The sequence below is a fragment of the Boleophthalmus pectinirostris genome, unplaced genomic scaffold (assembly GCF_026225935.1).
Source record: "Boleophthalmus pectinirostris isolate CB_2022bp ecotype Guang Dong unplaced genomic scaffold, ASM2622593v1 HiC_scaffold_21, whole genome shotgun sequence".
NCBI classification, from domain to species: Eukaryota; Metazoa; Chordata; class Actinopteri; order Gobiiformes; family Gobiidae; genus Boleophthalmus; species Boleophthalmus pectinirostris.
The window spans coordinates 36,452,517-36,468,026 of NW_026571175.1; the positions used below are offsets into that span (position 1 = coordinate 36,452,517).

At 39.5% G+C, this 15,510-nt stretch overlaps 1 protein-coding gene across 2 annotated transcripts in view; it reads right to left on the bottom strand.

Annotated features, from left to right (window-relative positions):
• Nucleotides 1-4,989: 4,989 nt before the first annotated feature.
• Nucleotides 4,990-15,510, bottom strand: part of LOC129410164 (proline-rich protein 15) — a 34,222-nt gene continuing 23,701 nt past the window's right edge. For both annotated transcript variants that reach the window (XM_055157657.1, XM_055157656.1), the window contains exon 2: nucleotides 4,990-8,753. In XM_055157657.1, coding sequence (XP_055013632.1) covers nucleotides 8,407-8,748 — 342 coding nt within the window. In that variant the 5' untranslated portion in view covers nucleotides 8,749-8,753 and the 3' untranslated portion in view covers nucleotides 4,990-8,406. The remainder of the gene's footprint in view (nucleotides 8,754-15,510) is intronic.

Genomic DNA, 15,510 nt, shown 5'->3' on the forward strand with positions numbered 1-15,510 from the left:
ACGAGTCACTGAGACGCTCTGAGTCACACTCACTTACTCCTCTTTTTTATACAGTCTATAACACGACAGAAAGAACAAACTTTGTACAACGTAGGAAAAAAAACTGAGGCCCTACACTGAAGAGCACCAAAAGAACAATTCTGCACATGTTTTGCATATCCAAGTAGCACTCCTGCCCCCAAAGCTTTGCAGAACAAACTTAATGTCTCTCATTTCATCTTTGGACTTTGAGGATTTTGAATCATTATGAAAAAAACACTCAAAATCTTCACAAAATTGTCATATTTTAGATCAGGGGTGTCAAACTCATTTCGGTTCAGGGGTCGTATCCAACCGACTTTGATCCCAAAGTGTCTGGATCAGAAAACTCATGTCATATAAACCCCAAAAATAACAATAAGTTCAAATATTTGTGCAGAGAAACGCAAATCTATTACAGAAATCTTTTTTAATTGATGAACTCTTTCTTTTACAAAATATTATAATATTATGAACAACCTGAAACTTTAAGAAAAATGTAATTTCAACACAATGTTTTAACATGAACTTGTATGTAAATAGGAATAAGTCAATTTTTCTTGGAAGATCCTGCACTCGACACATGTGCACACACACCTTCGACAGTGACCTGATTTAGACCTGGTTTAGACTTAAATTTGACCTGGTTTAGTCCTTGTTTAGACCTGGTTTAGTCCCGATTTAGACCTGGTTTAGTCCCGATTTAGACCTGGTTTGGATCTGGTTTAGTCCTGATTTAGTCCTGATTTAGACCTGATTTAGACCTGATTTAGATCTGGTTTAGTCCTGATTTAGACCTGGTTTAGTCCTGATTTAGACCTGATTTAGTCCTGATTTAGACCTGGTTTAGTCCTGATTTAGACCTGATTTAGACCTGGTTTACTCCTGATTTAGACCTGGTTTAGTCCTGATTTAGACCTGATTTAGACCTGGTTTAGACCTGGTTTAGACCTGGTTTAGACCAATATACAGTGACATGTAGATGAAGAAAACTGATTCATTTTCAAATTTGTCTTAGATTTTTTTTCTCAGATTTTGTCAAAATATTCGCCTAAATGTGCAGAGTTTGTGCCTCAAACATGTGAATGAAACAAAACACAACTCCATAATGTAATGAACACCTGCCCACGTACACACACACACACACACACGCGCACACGTACACACACACACACACACACACACACCCACACGTACAAACAAACACACACACACACACACCTTTGATTCGCCGCACTAATTCAAAGCTTCATAATCACGATCCATCATAATCACACAAACAAAAGCTCATTATTCCAATAAGAGGCCGTCGTTCTGGTTTAACTTTACAATTAAAAGCCTGATCGACCTGTCGGGCCCACGGCTGCTAAATATACTCCGCTCGGATAATACGTGTGTTGTGTTTAAAGCGGCCGGGGAAGTGTCCTGCTCAAGAACACAACAGCAGAATGAGCCGCGTCACCGGTTTAAAGTGGAAAAACATTATATAAGAATGTGGTTACACCCCTTTGCAGGTCTGAGAAAAGAAAACACCACAATGACTTGAATACAAGACATTAAAGGGGAATTATGTAACTTTTCTGGTGAAGAGTTTATATCTCCATGGAGACAAACAGGTTACAGGCCAGATCTGCGAAGACCAGCTATTTATTTTATTATTTTATTTTAGTAAAATTTTCATTTCTTATTTTATCTTATTATTTTACTTGAGTGTGTTTATTTTATTTTAGTTCATTTTGCTTTCATTATTTTATTTTAGCATTTTATTTTATTAAGTTTTACTATATTTATTTTACTTTATTATTTTATTCATTTATTATTTTAGTTTATTTTTTGTATTTTTATTATTATTATTTTAGTAATTTTTGTATTAATTATTTTATCTTATCATTTTATTTTAGTATGATTTATTATTTTTTATTTTTATAGTTTAGTTAATTTTGTTTTCATTATTTTATTTTAGTATTTTATTTTAAGTTTTATTGTTTATTTTATTATTTTATAATTTGTATTATTTATTTTATTTTATTATTTTACTTATTTAATTTTAGTTATTTTTATTAATTATTTTATATTTTTATTTTATTTTAGTATGTTTTATTATTTTTTATTAATTATTTTATTTTATTTTTATTTTAGTATGTTTTATTATTTTTATTAATTTTTTATGTACTATTATTTTATTTATTATTATTAATTTTATTTTATTTATTTTATTTTTTTATTTTGTGTCTGGAATAATGTGATTTACTTTTATAAGAATCTGGCAGAAGCACATTATTAATTTTATGGATTTGTAAAAGGAAGTGTGGGCAAATAAGTGTTTATTTTTCCCCAGTCCTTTTCGGAATTACCATATAGATTGGTTTTTGGTAGTCTATATTTGTGATTAGTAACGTAAAATGTCCCTGTCCCAGCAGATTTATACAAAACCACTGATTTGTCCCAGTTTTATACAAGAAATGTCCCTGGTGTCTCTATTTTTCACCAATCTTATCCCTGCCAACAGTAAAGAGAGACATAACTTGTAATTTTTGGTAAAATACAAAAAAATCTTCTTAAAAACGACCAAAACACAAAGAAAATCTGAGTGTATTGACTCACATGTTCGTCATGAATTGTCTCTGCAGAACATTTTTCCTTAATTTCTCACTCATTTCACAATTTTATCATCACCAACCATGAAAAACCGGGCATGTCCCAGTTTTTTATTTTGAAATTCTGGTCCCCCTAAACACTGTGCACAATTAAAAACAGAAAATGTCTTTGATAAGTTTGTATATTTTGCTGTTTATTGTCTCTTCATTCGGTTCACAGATGATCACATTTCAGTTTGTGTTAGTTTGTTTTCACCGGACGATAATGTTCGATCGGCCTGTTCAAACGTAACACCGCCTATGACGTAACAATTCTGGACAATTTAAATCGAAACAACACAGTTCTCACGCAACATAAACCTCGAATAAACGCGAATAAAACAGGATTAAGTGACAATTTCTGGTCCATTCTTTGAAAAATATCGAAGTCGTAATTTGTCTGATTTAAAGACACGGCGCGAAACTTCCGGAATTCCACAAAAAACGAAAGTTAAAATGAGATTCGCATCAAGACAGATATGTTTTTGCCAACATTTCCATGCAAACAAGCGGGAGGAGTCGGGTTTGTGGAGAGGCAAGCTCGCTCAAAGTGCAAAACGGTAAACACAAGCGCAACTGGAAACAATTTTTTTTTGCTAGAAAGTTACGTACTGTGGCTTTAAACACAAATTAAACTCGAATCTTTTATCGAGAGCGACTTACGTACATTTCTAGTTTTTTAAAATTGTCCAAGATTGTTACGTCAGTGGCGATTTTACCATTAACAATCATCACATTATCGGCCGCTACACAGTCCTTCACTTTGGGCAGCTTTTTTATGAACAAATAAAACTTCCATCCTTCATTTTTTCATTTCAAAATACTTCAGCGATTAGCGCGTTTAGCTCCGTTAAGCCCCCAGCAAGCATGCAGCATACAGCGTGTGAGTTAGCGTCATTAAAAACACCTTCATAAATAAAAACCTTTCACCCCGAACATTCACAAGAACCACAAAAGTATAAACTCAACGACACGAAGTAAACATAGAAACTGTCAGTTCGTCACGGGACGCGTGGAATCGGCTGTAAAACGTAAGAGTTATTATTATTTACGGGTTTGTTTACAATAATAAAAACTTAAATAAAAACTAAAACAACGAAATAATCTGACGGAAATTAAACAGAACAAAAGAATCAGCCTAAATATAGAGAAAAGTACTAGGCCAAAAATCCATCGACGATAAATTGATTAAAAGAAAATCAGTCTATTGATACTTTGCAGAGACTCGACGCTGCTGGGGGGAGTTCTACATGTGTCTCTATCGGCGGAATGATCAGCGGTTACCATGGTGACACAACGCACAGATTAAGGAACTCAAGAAATTTCTTTTAATGGATTTAAATTTGACATTTTCATTTTCCTGTGATCAGTCTGAGTGTTCATGGTCGCGTTTAGGAGTTTGATTTTTAACAAAAAGGTGAGAGCGACTCACTGGAAAACTGTTTGCGAACGCTGATCGTGTAAGTATAACTTCACGTGTAAAGCTGCGTTCAGGCCGCGGGCGTCAAGGCTCGAGCGTTGTGTGTTTTTGCGTCAGAGCGGCGAGAGTCTGGCGTTATTGCAGCGCGTCTTGAGCGTTCAGGCCAGAAGTTTAAAAAGATGAATTTTTGGCGTCGGACGAGTCGGGTCAAACAATCAGGGACGAGTGTTCAGTGACGTAGCGATGTTTTTGTCCGGAAAAATGAGTAGAAAGAGAAAGACCCAAGAGCCACAAGCACGAGAATGAGAAATCTACGCCGCGTTTATGTAATAAATACACTAAAGGCACTCTTTTGAACGGGAAAACAACGCATTCACCGACGGCAGCGACGCCCTGGACGACATCTGGGGCGTCTGAACTCAAGTGCAAAGGCTCCAAGGCTCCAACTAACTTTCCAGTTTGTTGACACTGCAGTCTGAATCGCAAAAATTTAGACTAACAAACAACTGCAAAACAACTTAAAGTCAACTCTTGACTGGTCAAAAAAAAATCACTGCAATGAAAATCTAACTCCATTCCATTATGAAAAATTTCTTAAGAAAATCAATCTTTTGAGTAAAATTCACTTGAAAAGTAAATCATGTTGCTTCAATGGAATAATCATTTTTTTTTGCTGTCAATTAATTGCTTTAAAGTTGCTTGAATGGAGAAAAACACACTTATTCCATGGGTCGATAATTTTACTTTTCAAGTTCAATCGACTCAAATAAAGTCAAATGTTCTTAATTTCATTTACCCGGTGTATATATACGCCACAACCGCCGATCGCCTTCACTGATGTGTTTTTGTAATAAATACGTTTAAGTTTCTCTACCGGGAAAACAAGGCACTCGCCAAACGCAGCAACGCCGATGCCTTGGATGACATGGGGGGCTCGAACTAGAGTCCCGCGTGTTTTAAGAAATGTGTTTAAGAGCACAAATCAGCTCACCTGCTGTAGTTTCAATTAAGTCAACTCTTTCTGCTCAGATTGTCAAGTTAAGACGAATTGAAGTAAGAAAGTTTGATCATGATTTGAGTAAATTTCACTTGACAAGTAAAAAGATCCGCCGACGGAACAAGACTTTTTGTACTTCAAACATAAAAACACATCTGTCTACACTTAAAACTCAACTTTTTGCACTTAAAATAAGAAACAAAATCGAACGTTGCTTGAATTACGAAAAACACTCTTATTCCAGTTGTAGATCATTTGACTTGTCAAGTTGAATCGACTCAAATAAAGTCTTAATTTAAGTCATTTTAATTGACCTAGATATTGTTTTTGTTCAGTGTAAAGCTCAGATTAAAGTCTAACAAAGCTTCTGACAGGGCAGTGCCTTCAGTTAGCGCCACACCCCCAGAGAATATTGACGATATCAGCTGCAAAGTATCAATAGGCCTTCTGCAAAAACATTAATTTCAGTTGTGCTGTCGAGTAGTTGTGCTTTTCTACGTTGACGTCTATTATAATTATTACATTTATTTGCGTTTTTTATTCAGCTCTTGGACAAATAATGTGGATTTTAAATTTGACTCTACACCCTGATCTGAAAGCGCGTCACACGGACACTTCCTGCACGTTTTAGAGCCGTCTTCATCTTCATCTTCTTCTTCTTCATCACAGTGTAAACAGTTTGTGGAGCTGGTCGTTTCTGGGGAGCGCGATTGGACAAAATATAAAAGTACGACAAGAGCGTGGAGTTTCTTTAAAGGACACATATTATGCATTTGTTTTGTTGTTATTGGCCTTTTAAACATTTCTGAGCACCTTTACTTTTGGCATTTCATGGATTTGGAAATAAATAAATGGCGTTGTAAAAAAAGGATTCGCAAACTTTTCAGGCCCCAGCTTCATATTCTCACATTATTATTACAATGATTTATTTTAACATAAGGACGAACATTAAAAAAACATAAATAAAAATACTAGTATATATTAATACAGTTATTTCTTGCTCCTTCAATCGTCTTAGATAATGACGAACATGCCCGGACATGCCTGACTGTGGCACGCAATTATAATGAGCGCAGTTTGACGACAGAAATGCTCAGAGCGAGGCTGGCAATTTGATTTACGCACTTAAAAACTGGATAGGGTTTTTACCTATGACGCAACAATCCAAGGAAAATTCAAACTGTGAATTCTTTGAGGCCAAAAAAGGACTTTTTACAGATAATTACTGTACTTAAGTAAAAAAATACATAGATAAAAAAATATATTCTTCGTGGTCCTGATGAAGTTCTTGGTTTTCAGCTCATTTTGCAGATTTTTGTCTGGCGTCCTAAAACTTGTGACATACTAAACATTGTTATGGGTCACAGTTTGGGCACTTTTCACCGTTCAAAAGATCGAATACTTCATTCAAATCGCTATGGCAACAATAATGCAAATAGATAATGGCTCAAAATGTGAGTACGCAGCCCTTTTGAAGATTTGTGACAAAAAAAAAAAAGAAAGCTGTTGGTGAGTTTGTCGTTGATTAAAAATCGGCCCTGCATATCGGCCCAAAAATATCGGCGGAGCTTATCGGCCGCCGGTTTCTCTGGATTCTAAAGACGTGGGGAAGAAGAATCCCTCAGTCGTCCAGGCAGAATCCACGGCAAAGGAGAAATCCAATTTGTCAACTGGACAAATGTCTATTCAGGTTAGGTTTAGGTTACGTTTTCGACTAATGTTGGGCGGTATCCAAATTTTGATCCGTTAAACCTTCTCAGGATTTTAGCGGGGCATACGGTATCACTGCGTTACCAAAATGTTTTAGTACGACTTTGGTAAACTACGAAGTCGCACCACTATATGGTCTATGCCTATGACCTGCAGACGTAAAATCTCTGAAAAGTTTAACATGAACCATCTCCAAGGCGAAACACGCACAGAACAGACTCACCATCAGCAGCACATCCTCTGTCACAGAAAGAACACTCATATTCCACTGAGTCGTGTCCTTTAGTCCGACAGAAACTGAACCACATCAGCGCACACGAAAAGAGCTGTTTTTAATCGGCACTTTATACTTTATGCAAATGAGTCATGTGGTTTTAAGTTTCATTTCTGAAAAACAGAAATAAATGTGCACCTGAAGCTAAAATGCTGCCAAACTGCAAAAGAATTAGTTTTTTTTTTTTTTTGGACCAACTCTCTTATGGCTGGACTTGCCTTAGTCTCTCTTATGAGCGTCACGTTACAACGGATTGAAAATTAATCGAAATTAATCGAACATCGTCTCCCCGCGCAGTTAAAGGAAACATTATAGACACTATTAGTTTTAAATTGTGATGCATTAAACTAAAAATACAACCACAGTCATTTGTGCTGATAAAACAAATTTAGGTATCAATAAATTGCAAAATTATATTAGGTCCTTACGCACTGCAGATTTTTTTTTATTTCAGTAATGAAGCTGATACTGTTGCTACATTTTGATACCGTGGGATACGCAACACCGTATTACCGCCAAACCCTGTTTTTGACCAAAATAAACGTTTGTCCAGTTGACAAATTGAATTTCCTCGCCTGGATTCTAAACAATCGACAACAATCAGTCAGACTAGTTTTACCTACGACGCAACAATCCAAGGAAAATTCAAACCGTATATTCTTTAAGGTTCAGAAGCAAGAGACTTTTTAAAGCGGATTACTGAAAGTTTGAAACCAGCGTAAATGAAGCGTAAACCAACTACATTTTGCATAATATGTGTCCTTTAAACACTGAATGATGATTTTTTAAATGTCTCCTGACTGACTCTTTGTGACGGGGTCCAACCTGACTTCATATTGTGATTGTGTTACACCCCCCCCCCCCCCACTCCCAGCAGAGGGCGCTTGGTCAGCCCCTTCCTTCATTGTAAACAGTCTTGGGCGTGTGCGGTCGCTGGTTCCGTCGCCACGCTTCCTTCTTGATCGAGGTCCTGTCAAAGTCCAAAAGTTTTTCAGCTCATTTTGCAGATTTTTGACTCGCTTCGTAAAACTAGAGACAAACTAAACATTGTAAATATTCATGGGTTTCAGCTTCGTGTTCTGGGAGACATTTTCAGGACTTTTCGCTTTTCAAAAGATCTAATATTTCATTTAAATCGCGACGGCAACAGTCCTAAAACTCCCCCTCGTTCTGAAACCCATGGATATCTTCTCAAGTCCGAGTATTTGTCCGGGTCTCGCGGTCGGAGCCGGTTTGGTCCCTACGCGGCGGCGGGCGGGCGGGCGCACTTCATCGGTCCGTTCTTCTTCACACATGTACACAGAGTAAACAGTCTTGTCTGGGCGCGCGGTCGGCGAGGACTCCGGTCCCATCACCGCACCTCCTCTTTGGCGCCTCCGTCCTGGATGGGCAGACTCTTCCTCACCCTCCTCTTCTCCTTGAACCTGCCCGAGCGGCTCACGTTCATGTTCCTGCGGCAGGTCTTCTCGTTGAACACGGACTCCATGTGCGAGTCGTCGTAGCGCTCGTCGCTGTCCAGGGCGGGGCGGTCGGCGGGGCGGTCGGCGGGGTCGGCCTTGGGGTGGGCGGGGTCCCGGGGCTTGTCCTGACGCGGGGCCCAGGGGTCGAAGTCCGGGCCGATGGCGTGGGACTCCTTCGAGCCGCTCTTCTTCTTGGGCAGGAAGGCCTTCCACCAGGGGGCGCGCTCCGTCATCCTCTCTGCACACAAACAAGAAAAAAACCAACAGGCGTTTAAAGAGACGTGGTTCACGTTTCCACGCTTTTTCACTGACAACATTTCAAAACTTTTCCATGACTTTTTCATGACCTAAAGTGAATTTTCCATCACTTTACGGCTCCTACATGTGTAGAATTGATCATATGTTTAGTTCTAAATATGAAATATAAACTCTTTTTGTTACTGATGATAATGTCAGTGTCAGTATATTTGTTTTCATGGTAATAAGTCAGAAAATCATTATTTTATTTGTTCAAATATTAAGATGTGTCAGAGCACCACTGGTATTCATTTTATATTTTATTTGTAAAATATTTATCTTTGAGTCATGTGACCTTTTATCTTGCCCCTGGAAGTAAACAGAGAGAAACAGCAGCAGTGAAAGAGAGAAAAAGACGACAGAGAGAAACACAGAAGGTGTAAAGAAAAAGACGTCAAACCCTCTCAGGCTCAAAGTAATTTTTAGTAACAGGAAAAATCTGATATTTGGGGAAAATGATCATATGGGGAGGTAATATACAATCCAGACTTTTTGTTTTTTTGAGAGCCCTTCACATGCAGTGTGTCTGGGATGTTTCAGATTTGGTCCGGTGGTAAATTAACACTGAAGACTGAAAATGATATGAACAAACTTTATGTGTAAACCACTTTTCATAACAATGAAAACAAAAAGCAGAGTGTAACAGTTTTACAGTGACAGAACAGAATCAAAACATCTTGGTATAGATCACTTTTTCGTGTGGTTCTACAAGAAACTATTTTTATCCTTTATAAATCTGCATCGTCCACGTTTATCAGCATGGATGGAAAAAAGGCTCCAAACTAAAACAGGACTAAAACAGATATAAGGACACATGGGAACAGGGACTGAACCAGGTCTAAACCAGGTCTAAACCAGGTCTAAACCAGGACTGAACCAGGACTAAACCAGGACTGAACCAGGAACTAAACCAGGTCTAAAAACCAGGACTAAACCAGGACTAAACCAGGACTAAACCAGGACTAAACTGAACCAGGTCTGAACCAGGACTGAAACCAGGACTAAACCAGGACTAAACCAGGACCCAGGACTGAACCAACCAGGACTGAAACCAGGACTGAACCAGGACTGAACCAGGACTGAACCAGGACTGGACTGAACCAGGACTGAACCAGGACTGAACCAGGACTAACCAGGAAACCAGGTGAACCAGGAAACCAGGTAAACCAGGACTGAACCAGGACTAAACCAGGACTAAACCAGGACTAAACCAGGACTAAACCAGGGTTTACACAGATCTAAAGACACTTTCAAATAGAAAAGAAAGTTCTGTTATTTAAATATTACAATATGCTGCTGGGTTTTTTGTTTGTTTGTTTTTTTGTTTTTTTTTGTTGTAGTATCAAACCATAAAACTGACAAAAACTGTGATGACGATGTTTTAGTCGACCAAAATCGCCCTGGGTCAGTGAGGGTTAAATAATCCTGAACATTTCCAGAGTTGCGTGTGTGAAACGTCCCAGAAGAGAAGAGCCGCTCCCCCCGAGACCCAGAGCAGCTCGAGTGTCTGCGCTTCTGCTGATCAAACAATCACACCACTCTCTGCTCTGATTTCATATCAGCGCTAAACAGGAGGGTGTAAAAAAGAATCAAACATCTGATTCTACCCGATAATAAAACCAGAATCCAAACTAGATCCTCGTTTTTCACAAGTATCGATACGAAAGAAAGAAACTGACAGGACAGAGCAGAAACTTTCCTGAATGTGTTTAGAACGAACTGGAACTGGATCAGAACAAGTACAAGACACGGAGACTAGAATACACACATGGACCCGGTTTAGTCCCGCTTTAGTCCCGGTTTTAGTCCCCTTTAGTCCCAGTTTTAGTCACAATTTAGTCCTGGTTTTAATCGCTGTTTTAGTCCCGGTTTAGTGCCGGTTTTACTCCGGGTTCCCATGTGTCCTTATATGTGTGTAATCCCTGGTTTAGTCACAATTTCATCCTGGTTTTAGTCACAATTTAGTCCCGGTTTTAGTTCCAGTTTTAGTCACAATTTAGTCACGGTTTAGTCACAATTTAGTCTTGGTTTAGTCCCAGTTTAGTCCCGGTTTAGTCCCAGTTTAGTCCCAGTTTAGTGCCGGTTTAGTGCCAGTTTAGTCACAATTTAGTTCCAGTTTTAGTCCCGGTTTTAGTCACAATTTAGTCCCGGTTTTAGTCCCGGTTTAGTCCCGTTTTAGTCCCAGTTTAGTCCCAGTTTAGTCCCAGTTTAGTCCCAGTTTAGTTCCAGTTTTAGTCCCGGTTTTAGTCACAATTTAGTCCCAGTTTAGTCACAATTTAGTCACAATTTAGTCCTGGTTTTAGTCCCGGTTTAGTCACAATTTAGTCCAATTTAGTCACAATTTAGTCCCGGTTTTAGTCCCGGTTTAGTCCGGTTTTAGTCCCGGTTTAGTCCCGGTTTTAGTCCCAGTTTAGTCACAGTTTAGTCCCAGTTTAGTCCTGGTTTTAGTCCCGGTTTAGTCCCAGTTTAGTCACAATTTAGTCACATTTTAGTCCTGGCTTGGTCCTGGTTTAGTCCCTGTTCCCATGTGTGAAAAGAAAAAGCAGAGGTCGTAAAGTTGCAGAAACTTGTACTTGAGTAAGAGTACTGTTACTTCAAAACAGTATTACTCAAGTAGAAGTACAAAAAAAAGTATTTGGGAAAACTACTTCTCAAGTAAAAGTAACTAAAGCCCGATTCTCAGGAGATTAGTGTGACCTGTGACCTGTGACCTGTGACCTGTGGACGTTTTGGTGATTTGTAATAACTGCGGAGGAAGACCGAGATCAGTTCTACTCAAAAAAAAAATAATAATAATATTTTGGTCAGTATTGAAATCATGATTATTCAAACGATTATTTTTTAGTTACACGGTGGATTTATTCAGCATTTCTCCCTTTCAAAAAACTAAAACAAAAAACAAAAAAAATACACACACACTTGCACAAAATAATTTACGCAAAACTTTCAAATTGAAAATAAAAATACAAATCTGAACCTCAGAACATTTTGCGACGTATATAAAACATAAAATGAATAAAATAAACTTTGAACATGAAGAAAAACATAAATATATCTCTATATTTCAAGTAAACAAATAAATAAATACACTCATTTATATAAAAAATCCCGTGCGAATGCGTCACGTCTGTAATTTGTAATAAGAAAAGTAAAAATTCCGCCGTAAATGACCGATTCTATTTCACCAAACACTCGTCCGGTGATAAAACTCGTCCCGTGTGAATCTGCATCTCTGCGTTTGTTTTTGTAATTGCGCCTTTTCTGTCTCTTTTCTTTTCTCTTTCAATCTCAGTGTCAGTGTCAGTAAAAAAACAAAAAGTAATTTATGGACCTGGTTGATCCCGTGTGAATGCGCCGCGAGGAAAACAGAGGTGGGGCGGTAATTTGCAAATTACCAGACGTCCCCAGGTTGTACTTGTTAAGCTTTAAAGGTGCATTGTGTAACTTTTCCGGTGGAGGGTGTGTCATCTGATGTTTTTTATTCGTGGAGGTTTTTTGGCTGAAATGTTCCACAGTGGTTCAGATGAATCGTCACATTGGGGATAATCAAAAGTTGTCACGGTTTATTTTTACTTGTTGGTAAATAAAACACGTCTGCATCTTGTATTTTGTTGATTTTTTTCAATTAAAACATGATATTTATTTGAAGTATTTATATTTAGACTTAAATAATTACAACGTATTTACATTAGTAAACCAGGACTGAACCAGGACTGAACCAGGACTGAACCAGGACTGAACCAGGACTGAACCAGGACTGAACCAGGACTGAAACAAAGACTGAACCGAGGACTGAACCGAGGACTAAACCAGGACTAAACCAGGACTAAAACAAAGACTGAACTGAGGACTGAACCGAGGACTGAACCAGGACTGAACCAGGACTGAACCAGGACTGAACCAGGACTGAACCAGGACTAAAACAAAGACTGAACCGAGGACTGAACCAGGACTGAACCAGGACTGAACCAGGACTAAAACAAAGACTGAACCGAGACTGAACGAGGACTAAACCAGGACTAAAACAAAGACTGAACCAGGACTGAACCAAAGACTGAACCGAGGACTAAACCAGGACTGAACCGAGGACTGAACCGAGGACTGAACCGAGGACTGAACCAGGACTAAAACAAAGACTGAACCAGGACTAAAACAAAGACTGAACCAGGACTAAAACAAAGACTGAACTCAGGACTAAACCGAGGACTAAACCAGGACTAAAACAAAGACTGAACCAGGACTGAACCAGGACTGAACCAGGACTGAACCGAGGACTGAACCGAGGACTGAACCGAGGACTAAAAACAAAGACTGAACCGAGGACTGAACCGAGGACTAAACCAGGACTAAAACAAAGACTGAACCAGGACTGAACCAGGACTGAACCAAAGACTGAACCGAGGACTAAACCAGGACTAAACAAAGACTGAACCAGGACTAAAACAAAGACTGAACCAGGACTAAAACAAAGACTGAACTGAGGACTAAACCGAGGACTAAACCAGGACTGAACCAGGACTGAACCAGGACTAAAACAAAGACTGAACCGAGGACTGAACCAGGACTGAACCAGGACTGAACCGAGGACTAAACCAGGACTAAAACAAAGACTGAACCAGGACTGAACCGAGGACTAAACCAGGACTAAAACAAAGACTGAACCGAGGACTAAAACAAAGACTGAACCAGGACTAAAACAAAGACTGAACCAGGACTAAACCGAGGACTAAACCAGGACTAAAACAAAGACTGAACCGAGGACTGAACCAGGACTGAACCAGGACTGAACCAGGACTGAACCAGGACTGAACCAGGACTGAACCGAGGACTGAACCGAGACTGAACCGAGGACTGAACCGAGGACTAAAACAAAGACTGAACCGAGGACTGAACCGAGGACTAAACCAGGACTAAAACAAAGACTGAACCAGGACTGAACCAGGACTGAACCAAAGACTGAACCGAGGACTAAACCAGGACTAAAAACAAAGACTGAACCAGGACTGAAAACAAAGACTGAAACCAGGACTAAAACAAAGACTGAACTGAGGACTGAACCGAGGACTGAACCAGGACTGAACCAGGACTAAAACAAAGACTGAACCGAGGACTGAACCAGGACTGAACCAGGACTGAACCGAGGACTAAACCAGGACTAAAACAAAGACTGAACCGAGGACTGAACCGAGGACTAAACCAGGACTAAAACAAAGACTAAAGACCGAGGACTAAACCGAGACTGAACCGAGGACTGAACCGAGGACTAAACCGAGGACTGAACCGAGGACTGAACCGAGGACTAAACCAGGACTGAACCGAGGACTAAACCGAGGACTAAACCAGGACTGAACCGAGACTAAACCAGGACTGAACCGAGGACTGAACCGAGGACTGAACCAGGACTGAACCGAGGACTGAACCATTCTAATCTTGGACTAGGACTTGGACTCTACTTCCGTGCGAGTGAACCCTGAGTCTGTGGAGCAGAGTGTCTCAAAGCTCCATCAGTCATCAGCTGTTCTTCGTCTCGTGGAGCGTGGAGTTCTGTGTCGGTCCTTGCCGCACCTCTGACCCGACCCGACAATCGGAACCATAACGATATCATTTCACCTCTGCTGATCTCGCCGTGATTTTAGTGAATTTGTGTGAAAAAAAATGAAAAACCCTCCACTTCAATCCAGGTTAAAAAATCAAATGTGATGCACTTTACTCACATTTGTACACAGTAAAATATTACAGTGGACTGATTCTACAATTAAAATAAAACATTTATTTCATGATGTAGATATTTAGCCTGATTCATCAGCCGGTTTCACTTGGTGGAAACCGTGTGACCTTGCAGCATGAGGATTCGTTCGCTCGACAGTAGACGGGGACTTTTTTTATTTATCCAGTCGCTGCTGTTTGGTCGTGACGTATGTAATGCTCCAAATCTCGTAGGAAGAAGAACAATAACGTTTTTCCCCGAGATAAAATTCACCAAACATTGTCTTTGTTCCAGCTTTAAATCCTCGATGTCGGGAATCGTTGCCAACACAGAATGTCTGTCTCTTCTCTGATTGGCTGGTGCCCGAACTCACACTTCCAGGGTTCTTACAAATTGTCTAGTTTATTCTGATTCCTGACCTAGAACTGGAGAGAAATGAAAGTGAGCGGAGGCACTAGGTGGCAAGAGCCTGACAGGTAGATATTTGCATCGACAGAAAAATGTGTGCAGTTTAAATGTGGTGAACATCTGTAGCATTTGAACTGCACGAATCGATCTTCTTACTTCTGTTTTCTTCATGATCATAACCTGAGTTGAGTTTGTTGTGGCTTGTTGTTTCCTTTAAAGGTTGTATAGAGGATTTTTTTAAGGGAAGAGAAATACAGCGACAGTTCTTTTACAAATGTTGTGCATGCGTGACACCACCTTGATCCTCCACAGCCTCAGTAGAAACACCTCCTCCCGCCTCTTTACTCTAAAAATCAAATTTTTTTTACAGCCAGTGCGCGTTCAGAATTACTGTTGAAATGACCTGTCTAGAAATAATTTAGCAACCGACGCGTCAGTTTTTAGACCCTTCGTCTGCTTCACTCGCGCCATCACTGGAAGGAATCTCCAAGAATCACCTCAGTTTGTCTTCGCTCCTTTTCCCCTTCTCTTCTTCTTTCAGCGACCTCAAATACCGACTTTCTTTTGCGGCGAACTGGTCGTG